Source organism: Olea europaea, chromosome 15 (genome assembly GCF_002742605.1).
Source record: "Olea europaea var. sylvestris chromosome 15, O_europaea_v1, whole genome shotgun sequence".
NCBI lineage: Eukaryota > Viridiplantae > Streptophyta > Magnoliopsida > Lamiales > Oleaceae > Olea > Olea europaea.
In genome coordinates this window covers 14,277,036-14,294,842 of record NC_036251.1, presented here as the reverse complement: position 1 = coordinate 14,294,842, position 17,807 = coordinate 14,277,036, and the positions used below count along the sequence as shown (strand labels likewise).

Here is a 17,807-nt window from a genome sequence, read left to right as displayed (position 1 = left end):
TTATAACTTCCCTAGGGGTGATAAACGAGTAGCTCAGGCGCTTGGCTCATCAAAACTTGACTTGTGGTCACGAGCTTAGTTGGTCGACTCGCTACTGGCTTTGGGCTCGCTGCTCGTCGACGAGTCCATGAGCTCGCCCACGAGCCAAGCTAGTGACTCACCACTATAGTGACCAATCATTTTGTGGACGACTTGTTCGGTATCGAAGGCGAATCACCCATGACACTGCAAAAGTCAATTTCATAATGAATTTGCCAGTCTCAACAAAGTACACATTCCCAAAAATATTCCAGATTTGGATGCTAGTAATCCAATTGATTTGGATAACGTAGATGTTCCCAAAATGGAATAGGATGGACCAACTATTCCTAATGCAAAATGGAAGTGAAAAGGGAAAAAATCGACAAAATAACGGGATTACTTTAAATTGATTTCAACGGGTCATACGGTAGATAGAATTGTAGAGTGTAAAGTAGTATGTAAATACTATTAAACATGATTGGCACGCAAAAGGGCACCGGTACCACCTACCCCAACCATTATTGATGGAAGACATGCCCAGTAGGTTACTACCCATTCAAGGCATCAAATATCAAATTGATTTCATACCTGGAGTTGTCATTCCAAACAGGCTAGCTTACTGAAGTAATCTCAAGGAGACCATGAAACTTCAAAGGCAAGTGGAGGAATTGATGAGCAAGGGGTACGTGAGGGAAAGTATGAGTCTATGTGCCGTGTCAGTGCGTATTTTACATACTTTTAATAAAAAGCAGGTAAATATGCACATAACAAAATTTTCTAGTGGGATTGAAACCCGATCGTCTCATTCTCACTTAGGTGCGTATTTTGCATACTTTTAAAATTAATTTGTGAAAATACTGGCATGAAACCTATATTGAGTATATTCATATACTCATTCTATATCCTAAATTATTTTTAAAGATATATGATGGATCAGATTTGAAGGTTGAGACTGTTAACAAAGTCCATATCGCTAGATCAAGAATTTAAGGGTTTTTTTCAATATTTAGTATTTAGTTAGAAAACTAGTTTTCAAATTAGATTTTTATTTATCTAATGTTCAAAATCGATGTTGAATTTTTAAAATAAGTGCTAGATTTATATTACAGTAGTGGATTAGATTAATTGACATCGTTATGAGACAATAAAATAACTTATTTTATTCTGCTAAGTTCTTCAATTTTATTTTTGGGATTACANCATAATTCACAAATAATGAGGCACAAACAAGCACTTAGAGCCCATTTGGGATAGCTTTTGAGAGGCCCAAAAAGCTTTTGTGGCCCAAAAGTGCTTTTAGATCCATTTGATTAATTTTATAAAAGGATTTTTTCTAGTACGGGAAGTCAGTTTTCTTGTTTAATGAAAATTTAAAATTCCAATTTTACCCTTACATTTGTAAAGAACAGAATGAAATTCCAACCATGTCCTAAAAAATCACGACCTTTTCAATTCTCTTCATTTCTTCTTCTCTAATCCTTTTCTTTAATTTGTGTCTGCAGGAATTCCTCTCATCTCTTTGTAAGATTTTGCAGTTTACCTTCAATTTCTTATCATTTTATTTTGCAACAACGTTATTTTTCTATTATAGCAGTTTGTTTGAATTTCAGTGTAAAATTACTTTTGCAAACCGTTGTTTGGAATTGCGGCAAGGGTAGGGTTTAGTTATCGAGGATGCTTTTGGATTATTACGGGAGTATACCTGATTTTACAATAATTTTGGCTAACTAATTAGCTTGGCAAGCCTTGTTATGTTTTTTCAATCTTTATAATTCCTTTTTGAGGATTCAGAAATATATAGTGTATGCTTTCTTAGTTTTAGTTCTGTAGCAATTTGTTTGATTTGGCGTAAATTTTCTGCTAGCAAACCGCTGTTGGAAGCTGGGGCCAAATGTAGGGTTTTCATAATGTGAAACGCTTTTAGTTTATTGCGAAATTATAATTGGCTAGAAATTTTTTTTTGGCAAAGTAATTAGCTCGACTAGACTTGTTTATTGAATTTGGATGTGCTATTATAATCTTCTTGCTTCTGTTTTTTAGCATTCTTGCTTTTTGGGAATTCAAAATAGTATAGTGCATGTTTTATCCTAAAGTAAGTATGATGCACTACTTTTTAACCAGTTCAAATTTACAAATTGAGGCTTTCTTAATCAATGAATTTGGCCTCAATCATTTGGGTGTAACAACATTTTTAAATGTAGTTGGCAACTGAGGGAATAAAGGGAAAATCAAAAGCAATTTGGATGCATGAACACATGAGATTTAGGTTGATGTAGTTGTAGAACAAGTGAGGGCTGGTAACAGAAATGGAACACACTTGAGCAAAGAGGGTTGGAAACTTTTTACTAAGAACTTTAACAAAGCAACAATTATAGATTATGATAGGAAACAACTAAAAAATCATTGGGATGTCGTAAAGAAAGAGTGGCAGCTATGAGATGCATTGTTAAGAGGGGAAAACTGGACTTGATTGGGATATGGAAAGGCAAACTATAGGTGCTCCAAATGAATGGTGGGTTACAAAACTACAAGTGTTTCAATTTTCTTTATTTAATTATAATACACCCAATTATATAATATTTCTAAAATTCTAAATTATTTAACAAAAATATCTGGAAGCTGCAAAATATCGTGTGAAGGGCTTAGATCATGCATTCAAATTAGATGAGTTGTTTCGCAATGTCACAGCTACTGGAGCAAGGGCTTGGGCGCCTACATCTGGTGTAATGCATTCTTTATATTCACAAAATATAACTATTATTGAAGATGATGATTCTGCTGAAAATGAACAATTTGATGGTAACCATGAGGAAATAGGGTATAGCAATCGCTAAGATAAAGTGGTTGAGCCAACTAGGAAGCGACTAAGGAAGGGAAAAAATAAGCAATCAACAACAAAAAACAATGCAGACAACTTGAAGAACTTCGTGAAGCAGTTAAAAACAGGAGCTCCTATATATGCATCGATCCACCTGGATGTAGTGTTCAAGAGGTTATGGATAAGATGGCTACACTTCCTGGTTGCGAACCAATGACTATGAATGACAAGCTTTTTTAGTCAAGAATTTGCTTGTTTGAGAATTAAAGCAGTAAGCCTGAAAAGGGGGATGGCGTTGGTGAGATTAATAGAAGAAGATATGCATCTTATTGCTTTGTTCTCTACTGCAGCAAAGTGTTTAGGATGAACTGTGGGGATGGTTTTGGTTCTTTAGGAGGATATACCTAATGACTTTTGTAGGTGTTGTGATTTTAAGTTTTGAAAACTTTAGCATTGAACATGAATTATTCTCGATCTTCTTAGTTCGCGTAGTATTGACATTTGTTTTATGTGGTTGTTTTGCATCTTAGAATGGGATGAAGGAATGCTATACATGGTCGTACTAGTAGAATCAAGCAGTGAATCCTGCTGCCAAGGAAGTCGTCGAAGATTTATCAAGCCTATTTGAAACGCTAGCTCGAATAAGTGCAAAAGGAGACGTCGAGATTTTATTAAATGTGACATTCCACAAGGGAAAAGGATTGACAAAGGGAATTCGAAAGGAAAGGGGCTGGTTTGATTAGTAGTGAGGAGGGAGATTCTAATATTATTGTAATTTGTATTTGATATTGGAAAGTGTGTGTAAATTTTGTTCCTTTTATTATGTTTGGCATCAGTATATCTCATTCTTGCCATGGAGTTGAACTCTGCATTTTATGTTGAGGGTGAATGCTTAAAATATTGAATAATAGTAAAGGAATTTAATGAAACGAAGTTAATATAATTTGAGTTGTCGTGATGTTTAACATTTCCCGTTAACCGTCCACATAATTTGTCCAAGTTGATGTCTTAGACGTTACAAGATAAAATTGAAAGAGACCTACAGTAAAGCAATTTCATTGAAGCCATTGCACAGAATTACAAAACGTTTATAACTCCTTGTAATATCACACTATTTGTACCTTACACAATCACAAACAAATATAAACAAATTTCCAAAATTCAGCACTTTCACAGGTTATAAACAAATGGAAAACTGATTCTAGCAAAACCAAGTGACAGAATAGTGCACAGCTTCGAAAATATTCCAAAATCAGCATTCATAAAAACCAAGCGTATCTCTTCTACACCAATATTCTTGCTTGATGTTGCAAAAAAAAAAGTACATATAATATGAGACAATATGAGGATTTTCTAAGGTTTATTCTGGGGAAAAAAAATTCTTACACATTAGTGGATTAATTAATAGCCACCGTTGAATTGCATAGTTGAAAAATGCACAACACTAATCCTTGCAAATACAGATCTCCCAAAGCAGCAGATACTGGAAATAAAAAAAAATGCACAACACTAATCCTTAAAAACACAAATCTTTCGAAGAAGCAGGTGTTGGAAATTTAAAATTGCACAACACTAAAGAAAATGAGAAGAGTGTGGCTCACGTGGGCAAACACCGAGGTGGAGAATATGGCCGGGACTCCGTATGATCTTCGCTGGCAAAAATGCACAGTGTGGCTCAGATGAGAAAACACTGGAGGTGTAAGCTATGGCCGGGCATGGTGATTGTAGCAGGAATAAACCGTTGGGATGGAGAATTTTCATGCCTCTCCAACACCGGAAGTTGAAGGTATATGGTCGGGCAAAATGTGATAAATGAGACAAAACACATTGTTTTTGCAATTTCCACCGGAAAACGCTGGAGTTGTTCCCGTGCAAAATGGGTTCTCCAATTTGGGGGAGTTATACACGGGTTGAACAAATGGTTCTTTTTCCCTCCCTCTTTTCCCTCACTTTTCTATTTCTTTTTTGATCTTTCTTTTGGTTGATTTAATGAGCTGCCACGTCGCCAAATTCAAAATCCTGTAAAATCTCTGTGAAACCCAATCTGTACCTGTAGCTTTATTGTTAAAGTAATTTATGTGACATGCTTTATTTCGGCAAAATCAACTACTTTTCTTATTGTAATCTATGTGGGACTTGTGTTATTTGAAGGTAATATGAAGTCTATGTTATTGTAAGGCATTACGTGATGAATTTAGTTTGTGAAATTATATTTTTTTATTCATGGTTATATGATTACAAAATGGACGAAGAATCAGATGAAGAGCTACATGAAGAATACATAAATCAAGTTATGAGAGATGAAACAGATTTTAATGAGCTTGTCCTTACCACTGCAGCTACAATTGTGAACATCATAACACTTTTTTGGTAAAAGAACCATGTAGGGATTTCTCTTGTACATGAATGAAGTTTGTTATGGAGATTCTTAATGGAAATGATAGGTGATGTCAAGAAATGTTTCGAATGGAGAAACATGTATTTTGCAAATTATGTGACAAATTAAGAAGTTATGGGTTGTGTTCAAGTAAAGGAGCACGATTAGAAGAGGCAGTATGTATGTTTTTGATGACATTGGGACATGGTGTTGGTAATAGGATGATTCAAGAAAGGTTTCAATGTTCAGGTGAAACAGTGAGTAGACAATTTGGGATTGTACTAAAAAAAGGATTAATCTCGCTTTACAAGAAATTAGACCGCTTGATAATTATGATGAAGTTCCACTTTATATTAGATCAAATCCCAAGTATTGGCCTTATTTTAAGTTAATCTACATAATAAATGTTGAAATATCATATTTCATTTGAAAACATTATTCTAATTATTTTTGCTTTATTTCTTCTATTTTATTTTCTTTTGATAGGATTGTATTGAAGCAATTGATGGAACACATGTTCGCTCATCACTTCCAATGAATAAGCAAATCCCCTACATTGGTAGAAAGGGATATCCTACCCAAAACATTATGACTGTGTGTAATTTTGACATGCTATTCACCTTTGTGTGGCTAGGCTGGAAAGGAACAACACATGATACACGTATATTTTTGGGGGTTCTACGAAGCATTGATCTAAAATTTTCTAAACCATTAGATGGTTTGTGATTTTTATTTATAAATAATTTTTATATATTTTGGTAACATCATAAGGTCTTTATTCTTATTGATATTTGAATTGATAATTTTGTAGATAAATACTACTTGGTTGATTCAGGCTATCCAAATATGAAATGTTATTTAACTCCATATAAGGGAGAAAGATACCATCTTCCTGATTTTAGACGTGGTAGTCAACTTAGAGGTTCTGGAGAAGTTTTTAGTCATGCACGTTCCTCACTCTGAAGTGTTATTGAACGTTGCTTTGGGTATGGAAATCGTGATGAAGAATATTACGACAAATGCCAAATTATGATTTTGATAAGCAAGTAACTATTGTTACGGCTTCAATGGCACTACATAACTTTATAAGAAATGAGGCTATAGTTGATTTGAAATTTTAAAAATACAATTAAAAAGAAGATTATTTGCCCGATGATGAAGACTCAATATAAATTCAACTGTTGATGAGGGTGAAATGAGATTTATTCGTGATAGAATTGCTAGAGAGCTTATGCTTAGATGAACATTGTTTTCTTATTGTTTCCAATCTAAAATTGTTGCATTTAAATTTAAATTTTATGTAATTAATTATTTTTGTTTTATTTTTAACGTTGTTTAATTATTGAACTGTCAAACTAATAATCTCTTCAAACAAATTCATTAGTAGTTGACAAATATATTTCTAGCTTCCTTTCACAATCTACTCTTTTTTTTTTTTTCTAATTGCTGTAGAAGGGAATTTGTTTAAAAATTGTTAAATAAAATTTTTAGTGTAATTAAAATTAAAATTTTAGCAGATTTTGATAAAAAAAATGATAAACATGTAATTAACAAAAATTGATAACTATTATGGATTACATAAAATATGTGATAGAATTGCTAGAGAGCTTATGCTTAGATGAACATTGTTTCCTTATTGTTTCCAATCTAAAATTGTTGCATTTAAATTTAAATTTTATGTAATTAATTATTTTTGTTTTATTTTTAACGTTGTTTAATTATTGAACTGTCAAAATAAAAATCTCTTCATACAAATTCATTAGTAGTTGACAAAGATATTTCTAGCTTTCTTTCACAGTCTACTTTTTTTTTTTTTTAATTGCCGTAGAAGAGAATTTGTATAAAAATTGCTAAATAACATTTGTAGTGTAATTAAAATTAAATTTTTAGTAGATTTTAATAAAAAATGATAAACATGTAATTAAAAAATTGATAACAATTATGGATTACATAAAATATGTGATTAAAATTAATTCTTAAGTCGTTGACTTTAATTTAAATTATTGTTTTTATTAAATCTGACTATATAATTTATATCTATGCTTTACTAATAAAATTTTAATATGATAATTAATCAAATTCATTCTCAATATTAAGGGTAAAAATGACATTTTTAATACCATAATAGCATTTGACACGCTCATACCAAACACAAGTAAAAGCTCTTCCTGATGACAAATCACGTACAAAATTAGTTGCCAGATACTAACTCAAGCTCGAACTCTTTCTTCTCTTCTTCTACTGGTCAAAAGCATAAGTAGGAGCTATTCCAAACGGACGAGGTTGCAATATGGATTGGATTATTTAGAACTTAGAAGTTCCCGCCGTGACGCGCAAAAAGGCGCGCCGCTTGAAGAAATTGTAGAAAAAACTGAAAAGCTATCATCTCGAAGTGACGACTCAAAAATATCAGTAAAAAATTTTTACTTTAAAAAAATTAAAACAAAATACCCCACCTAGGGCTTTGGCTTTGGCTTTGGCTTTGGCTTGGGATATGGGTTGATCGTGACCCACGAACGGAAGAAGAGCAGCCACAGAATGGGCAAAAAATCTCTCTTTCCCGAAGGGTCCTTAATCGAGGTAAAAACAGACGAGGAGGGTTTCAAGGACGTGTATTTTTTAGCTACTGTAATTCCTATACCTGCGAAATTCAAGGGGAAAAATTACAAGTCTAAAAGGAAAAACACACTGTATGTGGAATACCTGTCTCTCTTGGCGGATGATAATGGCTCTGATTTGCTGCGGGAGTTTGTTGATTTAAACTTTGTGAGGCCGGCGCCACCGCCGTCGGAGATCGTGGAGGGGTTTGAAGTGAACGACGTCGTTGATGCCTACTACAGGGATGGCTGGTGGATAGGTGTTGTGAAGAGGGTTGAAGAAGGTCCAAAATTTGTGGTTACTTTTCAGAACCCGCCAGACGAGCTCGATTTTGGGATTTCCAACCTCCGAGTTCACTGGGATTGGGTCGACGGACGCTGGGTCCGACCCGTACATCCGGTAAAGATCACAGAGTGCAACGTCTCCGTTTTATTTTGAAATATTATGACCGTTTAAATGTCTTTTGGGTTTTTTGCATTTGGGGGTCGAATGATGGCTAACTAGCTGAGTTGGAGCATGCATGCCTCTAATAATTTTCCATCCGGTTTCTATTTAGGGATTTATAGATTTTCATTAACAGTGTATTCTTTTTACTGCAAATTCACTACGTGGTAAATTTTTGTATATTGATATTTCTGCATTATAGCACGATTTTATATTGGAATGCACTCTTTTTTATTTATTATTTGTGGGCTTATTACTTAGGCGAGTTATTTTGTAGGTAGGAGTGTACTTTGTTAAATGAGAAGGATGCATGTTGCTGCTTTAATTTGCTATAATTTTTAAGTATAGTTAAAATGGGTAATGTTCATCTAGAATCTTACAGGATGATATTGCTTTTAACTTTCAATTTTTGATTTATTTATTTGCTTTTTTTTTTTTTTTTTTTTTTTTTTTTTTTTTGGGGTGGGGGGGGGGGTGAGTGGGTGGGTTCAAGTTAGTAATTCAAAGATGGTTATATTTTAATGTGGATCAAAGGCAAGGATAAAAGAACATTAGAAAAAATTGATGCATTCTTTGATGGTGGATGGTGGAGAGGAGTAATTACAAAGGAGCTTGAAGATAGTAGGTACAAAATCCTCATCAAGCAGTTGCAAAAGAATAGTGAATTGCATCAGTCAAAAATAAGACCACACATGGAATGGAAAGATAGTAAGTGGACTGCATCTTCCCAGGTTTGTCATTACTTTTCAATTTTTTCTCAAAATTCGAATTCTGTTTTGTTTTGATGCCAAAAATTTGTCCTTATTCTTGGCTGGCCTTTTTTTGCTGTTTATCTAAAATGTTATAACTATCATTATCTGCAAGTAATATGGAAAAAATTCATGCTATATGATTTAGCAACATGTAACTTTGACAATATAGTGAGGTAGAAGGACCTTATTTTTCTTATGTTTATATGTGATACTTCTGTCTTCTGGTTAAAATGACCTGATTGTATCTAGCATAATATATATTTTTATGTTTTCTTGTAAGAATTTTGTAATTAGGCCCGAAATGAATTTGCTTTTTAAAATGTGATTTTGATCTATCCATGGATACATCCCCCATCCCTAAGCCAAAAGAATTGAGAGAAAATAAAGGGGTTATTCTGGTTTCATATTGGGCTTTTGTTTGCTACCATTTTGTGGCAAGTATCAATATTTTTGATCTATCCATGGATACATTGCCCATCCCTAAACAAAAAGAAAGGAGAGAAAGCAAATAGATCATTCTGATTTCATAGTGCTGGTGGGATTTTTTTTGCATGGCAATTATCAATATTTTGATCTATCCATGGATGCATCCCCCATCCCTAAACCAAAGGAAAGGAGAGAAAATAAATGGATCTTTCTGGTTTCATAGTGCTGGTGGGCGTGGCAAGTATCAAGTTGAATTTGGCTTGCACGTTCAACCTTTTCTTGCAAATACGTTTACAAAAGATATCATTTGAAGGTATGTATTATATCATGTTTTGCACTAGAGGCTGGAAGGTTGGATAACTTGAATTCTAGGCTGCTGGTCACAGTTTTAAGGTATCTAATAGTTAAATTCAATTAACGTTCTTGTGCCCTCATTAACATTTTTTTATATATATTTTTCCTAATACTATCTCATGTTTTGTTCAGTTGGCACCAATTGTGATTATTTTCTTGTTAGGATATGTATGACCACCAGTCTGTAGTCCCTCAACCTAGACCTTCAGATTTCAGTGTGGTCATTGCCTGGATTTGTGCTTCATTGTTTGATACATTCTTGCCAGGAAACTTGTTCATCTACTATGAGGGATTAGGTTATTTATGCCATTATCTTTGTCATTTCTCTCAGGATGACGTAATCCCATCATCAGATGCTGAAAAGCAGGGAGGCCCTATATGTTCTGATATCACCACAGTGGCTGTTCCAGTAGGGAGCTCAGGCAATGGAAAAGACTGCACTGAAGAGAAAATGCCTTGTTCCTTGAACTCAAGGGAGAATCAGGTGGAACAATCAACTCCTTGTGATCAGAAACTTTCTCATATTACCACTTCAATTACAAAGAGAAGATGTAGTTTACCTTCTGATTTTCTTGATGATCTTTCACTGCCTTTGAAGAAGCTGAAGGAAGGAAATCTAGAAGCTGCAACATCTCTTGCACCTGAACAACAAAATATCCTTGCAACTTCAAGTAAAGTGATGCTTTGTGTCTCTGCAAGTCCAATCTCTGAAAATATCAGGATCAACTCGGTTAAACAATCCATGCTTGGGGATCTGTCGTCTAATAATCCTTACAGGGGGCGGAGAATTGTAAGTCACACTGTCTACAGAAATTCCTCATTATACATTATGAACATGATTGGGAAAAATGTGTATGTTGTGTAAGCCAGGGGCCTGCATCATTATTTTTGGTTGAAAGAAGCCACATAAGTAATGTTTACTTTATTTCTTATTTTATATAGGACCTACTCACCATGCAAATGTGTGTGGCCCATGCTTATGAGCCATGGACTTAATTTTCCAAACATGCGCTATGTTTATTTTGCTTATTCAATTGAATAAGGTGAAATGCCTTGGGATGATGATAAAGTTGCAACTTTTTAAGCTACTGATTGGCACCTGCATATTAGTCTCCAATATTATTTAATGAACTAGATATGTTATTACTTTAGTCAAGAGCTGAGAACATTGATGCACGAAGTGTTTTGGTCTAGAGAGATTCGTAGATGCAATACTTTGTCAAAATTGTATGTTATTGTTGATGCCAAAATTGTACTATTTAATCTCATTAGTTTCATTGGGATTTTGGTTCCTTTGCAGTTGTGCAGAGTTAAGCTTTTGAGGCTGGATTTTATCCTTATTAATTGTAACCAAACACCTTACTAATGATTGTAAAGCTGCTTAACAGATTTTGATACTAGTCAACTAAATATCTCTAAACCAACTGAGACCTGAAGAAAAGTATAAGAAGCAATCTTAAATCTAATGCTTTGTACCCGTTTGACTTTGCTATGTTTATCACATCAACTAATATGTGTGCTTCAATCTTAATTTACATGTCAGAGAAAACAAAAAAAATTTGAGGAGGATGACCCTACATCTGATTCTAAGAAGAGAAGAGGAAGAACCCAAGAAATGCAAGTTAAAATCCCGGAATATGTTGTAGGAGGTATTTGTGGGATTTTTATTTCGTAATTTAGTTGTTTACTATCAAAAGTAGTGAAAACAAAATTTATTGTCTCCAGTGTGAAAGAAGAAACTGAACTTTGTACACCATAGGTTTGGCTACTGGAAAGGGGTGCTCAAGTGACAAAAGGGATCATCCGTCAATTGATGAGGAACCTTTGAAGCCTGTGAGTGAACAGGAGCAGCAATCAAATGATTCAGCGATACAGAGGATAAAGGTTAATATGATGAGACTGGTACCTATATACAGTTTTGAATGTTGATGAGTTATCCCTTCCTCTGAAATAGGAATTTAAACACCTGTTTGCACAGTCAACTGATATATCTGGTTCTATGCAGAGAAGAGGAAAAACCCAAGAACTGCAAGTTAAAAGCCTAGAATCTGTTGTAGGAGGTATTTATAGGGTTTTTGATTTCTTAGCTTAGTTGTTTTAAGATCTACATTAGTGCGAACAAAATTTTATTATCTGCATGAAAGAATCTGAACTTTGTACATCATAGGTTTGACTGCTAGAAAGGCAAGCTCAAGTGACAAGAGTGATCGTCCATCAATTAATAAGGAACCTTTGAAGCCCGTTAGTGAACAGGAGCAGCAATCAAATGATTCAATGCTATGGAGGATGAAGGTGAAAATGATGAGACTGACAAGTACAAATGGTTTTGAATGTTGCAAGGAGCCCCTGTAATATTATTTAGGTATCTGTTTTGCATAGTTAACTGACTTCAAGTGAAATCAGGATATCCCTACGTCTGGTTCTATGAAGAAAAGAGGAAGAAACGAAGTTAATAGCCCAGAATCTATTGTAGAAGGTGTCTCTGAGGTTTTTATTGTTTTAGTTGTTTTACTATCTAAATTAGTGTGTGATAGAAGAAACTGATCTTTGTACATCATAGGTTTGGCTACTGGAAAGGCTTGCTTAAGTGACAACTGGGATTGTCCGTCAATTGATAAGGAATCTTTGAAGCCTGTGAGTGAACAGGAGCAGCTATCAAATGATTCAGCGACACCGAGGATACAGGTGAATATGATGAGACTTGCACTTATATATGGTTTTGAATGTTGGCTTGGAGTCCCTTCCTCTGTAAATAGGAATTTAAGCACCTGTTTGCATAATCAAAAGTAAGTTAAAATGATGAAGCAATCCTGAACATTTTTGAATCTAATATTGCTAGATTTATTGGAATGTGATTGAAAGGTCCACACGAGAAATAAAATAATATTCTGGGGATAGTTGTGTAAACTTAATAGTGCTACATTTATTGCTAGCTTAAACTCACATTTTTATCCAAGGTTTTTTGTTACTCTGCTCTTTTATTTTTTTTATTTTTATTTATTTTTTAAAGCAGGAATTATGCTATGGTACCTGGATGCATTTTTTTGTTAACCTTTCCTTTCATTTGTAAATCTAATTTTAAATAAAGCTTATTTTTTTGGTTTATTTGATAACAGATGTTCTCCGTCTATCTAATCCTCATCTCTACCATATTGAAATAATTCATATATAAATGGAAAATCTAAATTCATACACTAATTTTTCATTAAAGTTTCATATTTCCTTGTATAGTGCCTTTTTTCTTAGTTTTTTAATTTTTAAATTATTTATTTATTTATTTATATATTATTCTGGGATAGCTGGTTATGTTTAATTTGTTCCCTTTTCATATTATTTACTTTGCTTTCAAACTTATCCCTTTTTCCGCGTGAAAATTTAAAAAAGAAAATCAATTTTAGTTTGGCTTAAAAGTTCAATTTAAAACTCTATGAAACCTGCCATCTATTATGAGTTGCATTTGAGCATGACTTTGTCAAGTTTTTCTTGGAGCTTATTTGTGCTCCTCACATGATATACAGCGTTCAATTGAGTTCATTGTCTTTTGTTGATGGCACTTTAACAAAATAATATATTTAACTACTTAATGCTCTTGCTGCTTGTTTGTATTCTGTTGCATTTTTAGGAGAGTAAGCAACTAGAAACTGAAGAAGGCATTCATAAGAGAAAGAGAGGAAGGCCGCGAAAGACGCCAATCAAAAGCCAACAAACCCAGGTAACAGGTCTGTGCATTTCTTTTCACACTGTCTCCCTATTTCTTCCTTTTATCACCCTTGTAAGATGAAATTGTTGATACCTTAATGTTATAACGACTTAGGTTCTTGCTAATGGGAAAATTCCTGTGTTAATAGGCAGTGCGCAAGATGGAAAAATTGAGGCAGATGAAATGGTCATAAAAGACTGTAACGCAAATGAAGTTGATTCGAGCATAACTGCTGAAATGATGACTGGAATTGAGGGCTCTTTGTATGATCAGGAGAGCACAATGCATGGCAAGAATAATGGTCTTCCAAAGCTGAAAAACAGGCCTGGCAGTATAATGAAAAAGACCCACAGGAAAGTTTCAGATGCGAAAGCAGTTGAGAGGTCAGTAAACCAAATTGAAAAGCATTCATCAAAGGGAAGAAGAAGACGGACCACTTATGTAAAGAGTGCCTTTCAAGTTCAAGGTGCTGAGTTTTTTGTATGAAGGCAGATTCTTTCATGATTGTTGCTGTTGTTTTTAGCGTGTTTTATCTGCTATTTTGGGACACATTGATTGCATATGGAGATTTTGAAATTCGAGAAAAAAATGTTTAGGTTAGAACTTTTGATGCTAATTTTCCCCCCTGTTGATTTTGATTTTGCTGACAATGCCTTTTTTGATGTTCTGCAGATTCTCTAGATGCTTCAGGAAGTAAAACCATGGAATCATATCACATGGTGAATGAATTAAATAAAGTCAATGCTGGAGTACCCTCCAGAGAATATGATAATAAACCTCTTTCTCAATGGATTGAAGAAATACAGACTCCAAATGCTGTTGATGGCTCAAGTAAAATGCTAACATGCATTTTCTTGGTGTGCACCACTTTGGAATAGTTCGCCTGATAATATTTGATTTTCTGCAGGAGTTTCCCTGGCGAGAACTGCAGAGAAATGTGTTGAAACCGCCAAGATGCCAAAAGAAATTGCTCTGTTAACCGATGGCAGTGAGAGGCAGGAGTCTGGTATTCAAATTCCTTTCTCTGGAGATAAAGTTTCAATCATTCAGAGCGAGCAGCTAAGCTTGCCTTTTGTGAAGAACGCGATGCTTTGGAGTGCAATTGAGTCCATGGATGTCTTCCAGAGGATACCGCAGAAGCCGCATTTCCAACCTCTACAATATACTAAAGAGAGTTCTCGTGAAGGCTTAGCTATAGGTCTAATGGTAACCTTTTCCAGTGTGGTGGAAAAAGCCTTGCGATTGCAACTTAATGATCCTAAAAGTATCTCTGACGATATTTTAGAGAATCTTGCAGACTTGGAAAGGTATGGATTTGATGTTCATGCAGTGAGAGACCGTATAACGGGGTTGCTATCTGTGAAAGATAGGAAGGAAAAGCTCTTAGGCCAAGTAGAGCAACTTGATAGTCAAATTGCTGAGCAAAATCTCGAGAGAAATCACACAGATGAAGAGATTAACAAGATCAACGAGCAGATAAGGAATCTGCAAGAAAAGCTCACACATGCTGAATCAGCTAAAGAGGCGAAGGATCGATTAATTGCCTCTTCCAAGTCTAAACTAGAGGAACTCAAAGAAAGCATCATGACTGTTGCTTGTGATTTTGAAAAGTTAGCTGCCACGCCTTTGTAAATATTCATGATTCTGAAAGACCCTTTTGCTGTACCTGGTCGAAGAAGCAACGGGTTGTGCTCTGTAATGGTAATCCTATGTTAGATTTGTATCTTGAATGTGTTTGGTAAATTAAACCCCTTTCTTTCTTGATCTGTATCGTGTCTTTCCAAATGTAGAATTTGGATCCACATCCAGATGTTAAATCATTTGTTGTAATAGTCTGTTTTTGTATGTATCATATGTCCTTGTGATGGTTCTAATGCGAGATTAGGCAAACATTAGCTGATATTCTGCACTTGAAATCGGTTTTGCCTTGTTTTGAACTTGTAGCTTTATTGCTCTGTTGTCCCCTGGTTAATTTGGACCTCTACTTTATTTTGTATTCTTGCTGTGATTTCTCTATTTTAAGGGGGGGAGTTGATCATCACTTCCCGCTTGCTATGATTGTTCCATCATACTCAAACATCTCTGTGAGTTGCTTCTTTGTCATCTGCAAACTCTTGAATTTTACAATTCTTCAAATAAGATGAGGCATGCTTGTCTCAAATATTTACATTTTGTGTCGGTATTCTCACCATAAAATGCTGTGACGGCCTACCTTATTTGCCGTCGCTATTGCTAGGTAAATGTGTAGGTGAAGTAACTAAATTCAATGCTGTTATACTCACGAGAGCACTCTTTCGAAATTTTTTGTTCACATGGGTCTGGTGCAGGTCTCACTCCCATGTGTAGGTCACCCAGGGTGCAATATTTTCTGGCAAAAGAGCTTAATTCAAATAAATTACAAAATGTACTAGTAATGTTCATATATACAATAATATAATAATAGATTTTAAGAAACCTATATGTTAATATCCATGTAGTTTTCGACACTACAAATTTTTTGATATTCAATCTTGGGTGGTTGTATTTAATTACAATCTTTTATACGTACGAGGAGAATTATTAGATTGCATTATATAGGACAGGTGATTTTTCATTCATTGTACCTTGAATAAAAAAACAGTTTTATTCCAACTAATGCACATGCGACACATGTCTTCTTGGCATTTTCCCTATATAGTGGGCTCAACTCTTTAAATTAATAATTGATCTAAACTTGCCTGTAATATAAGATTCGATTGACATTAATTTTTAAGGTAAAACTGAGTAGTTTATAGGGATGTGACTCTTGAGTATGTAAATGTTCTATGCAATTGAAGTAAAATTAGTAGCAACTCATGTTATTTAATGCATGTTTGACCCTCCTTTTTTTTTTTTTTTTTAGTCAAATTCATTTTCAACTCTGCATTTTATGGTATCTAAAACTTTTATGAATTTTTGAACTATATATTTCATCCACTTTTATCAAACTTCATTAAAAATCTAATTTTTAGCTAAACCAAACAAAGGTTAATTGGATTTTTCCCTTACTACATTATGTATCTCTTGTTTGTGTCTCTTTCGTAATTAGAACTGAAAACCGAACATTCTGCAGAATGCCTAAACAATGATCCCCTTCGGTGATGGTTATGGTTTAAGCCATAGTTTCTCAATTTATGGCTTTCTCGTGTCCAAATGGTAGCCATTTGGAGAAAACTTCTACAGCAGGAACTATGTTGCAACTTTGGGAACCTCTCTCTCCTTGAGTGTGGCAAGTGAAACCTCAGCAATATTCAACTGAGTGTTGACATCAAAATTCGTCAAAGCTTGCTGATTTGCTAGGATGTTACTGGGCCGTATATTTCTAGATAAAATTTCATGAAAACTATACATGCAAAATCTTAGCTATTTATTTATGAATAATTATATTTGCAGTTGCTTACTACCGCGTTTTACATAGCATACATGTGACGTTTAGTGATTTGTTGCATGATATAATAAAAAATTATCACATTAATGTGTCAAATTACTAACCGTCTGGAAATCATACTTGTACACCCACGGTGTACGCTTAGGTTTACACTCCCTTATATGGAGGGGGCCTGCTCACAATATTAAAATATCAGCTATTTATTTATTGGGAAATGATACTCATACACCCCACATATGCCCAGGTTTACACCCCGTTACATGGAGGGGGGCCACGCACAATATTAAAATCTTAGCTATTTATTTATTGGGAAAAGATATTGTACATCGCACGGTGCACATTTGGGTTTTCATCGTACGTGTAGCATCAACCTTATTTATTTGACACTTGTCTGTTTCAAATAATTCTGAAAATAGGGGATTCTACAAGCCACAATATCTTGTACAATAACTTTGATGAAATTGCACACTAAATCTTCTTCTCACAAGCACCTATAACTTGCAGTAGATGGAAAACAAGGTACTTCCCATCAATTAGGCTGATATACAAAATAAAAAGAGACCAAATAGTTCAAAAGAATAGGAGGTAGGCTGATGAGTATATTTCACTCATACTTTAGACACCATCTAAGTTTGATATTTAGTTAATTCTTATGAGTTTCAGAGCGTTTTAATGTATGTTTTGATGTTGTGCTATAGGTTGATGAAATTGAATGAAATAAGTAAAAGTTGGGAAAATTGGAGAATGGGCTAAATTGTAAGAGATCCAAAGTTCGGGGGACTAAAGTTTAAATACTTAAAAGTTGTGTCAAACTTCACAATTAAGGTTTGAGAGTTCTAGGAGTCAATTGGATAAAGAAAAAAGTCAAAGGGATGAAATATAACCAAACTATGATTACACATCAATTTCCA

General features: G+C 34.4%; 1 protein-coding gene and 1 long non-coding RNA gene across 2 annotated transcripts; one reads left to right on the top strand and one right to left on the bottom strand.

Annotated features, from left to right (window-relative positions):
* Window positions 1-4,182: 4,182 nt before the first annotated feature.
* LOC111410998 lies at window positions 4,183-4,882 on the bottom strand. Its single transcript, XR_002705801.1, has 2 exons — window positions 4,441-4,882; window positions 4,183-4,322 (listed from the first exon to the last, which is right to left on the bottom strand). It is a non-coding gene; the product is annotated as an uncharacterized LOC111410998 (long non-coding RNA).
* A 2,576-nt stretch (window positions 4,883-7,458) lies between these two features.
* Window positions 7,459-15,486, top strand: LOC111411274 (DUF724 domain-containing protein 7-like). The gene is made up of 14 exons (XM_023041823.1): window positions 7,459-8,250; window positions 8,793-8,989; window positions 10,122-10,274; window positions 10,389-10,580; window positions 11,334-11,439; window positions 11,550-11,692; window positions 11,796-11,850; window positions 11,958-12,082; window positions 12,194-12,266; window positions 12,351-12,475; window positions 13,413-13,509; window positions 13,639-13,956; window positions 14,163-14,321; window positions 14,398-15,486. Exons 1-14 carry the CDS (start codon window positions 7,755-7,757, stop codon window positions 15,120-15,122), a joined length of 2,964 nt encoding a protein of 987 aa, XP_022897591.1. The 5' UTR covers window positions 7,459-7,754; the 3' UTR covers window positions 15,123-15,486.
* The last annotated feature ends 2,321 nt before the right edge of the window (window positions 15,487-17,807 follow it).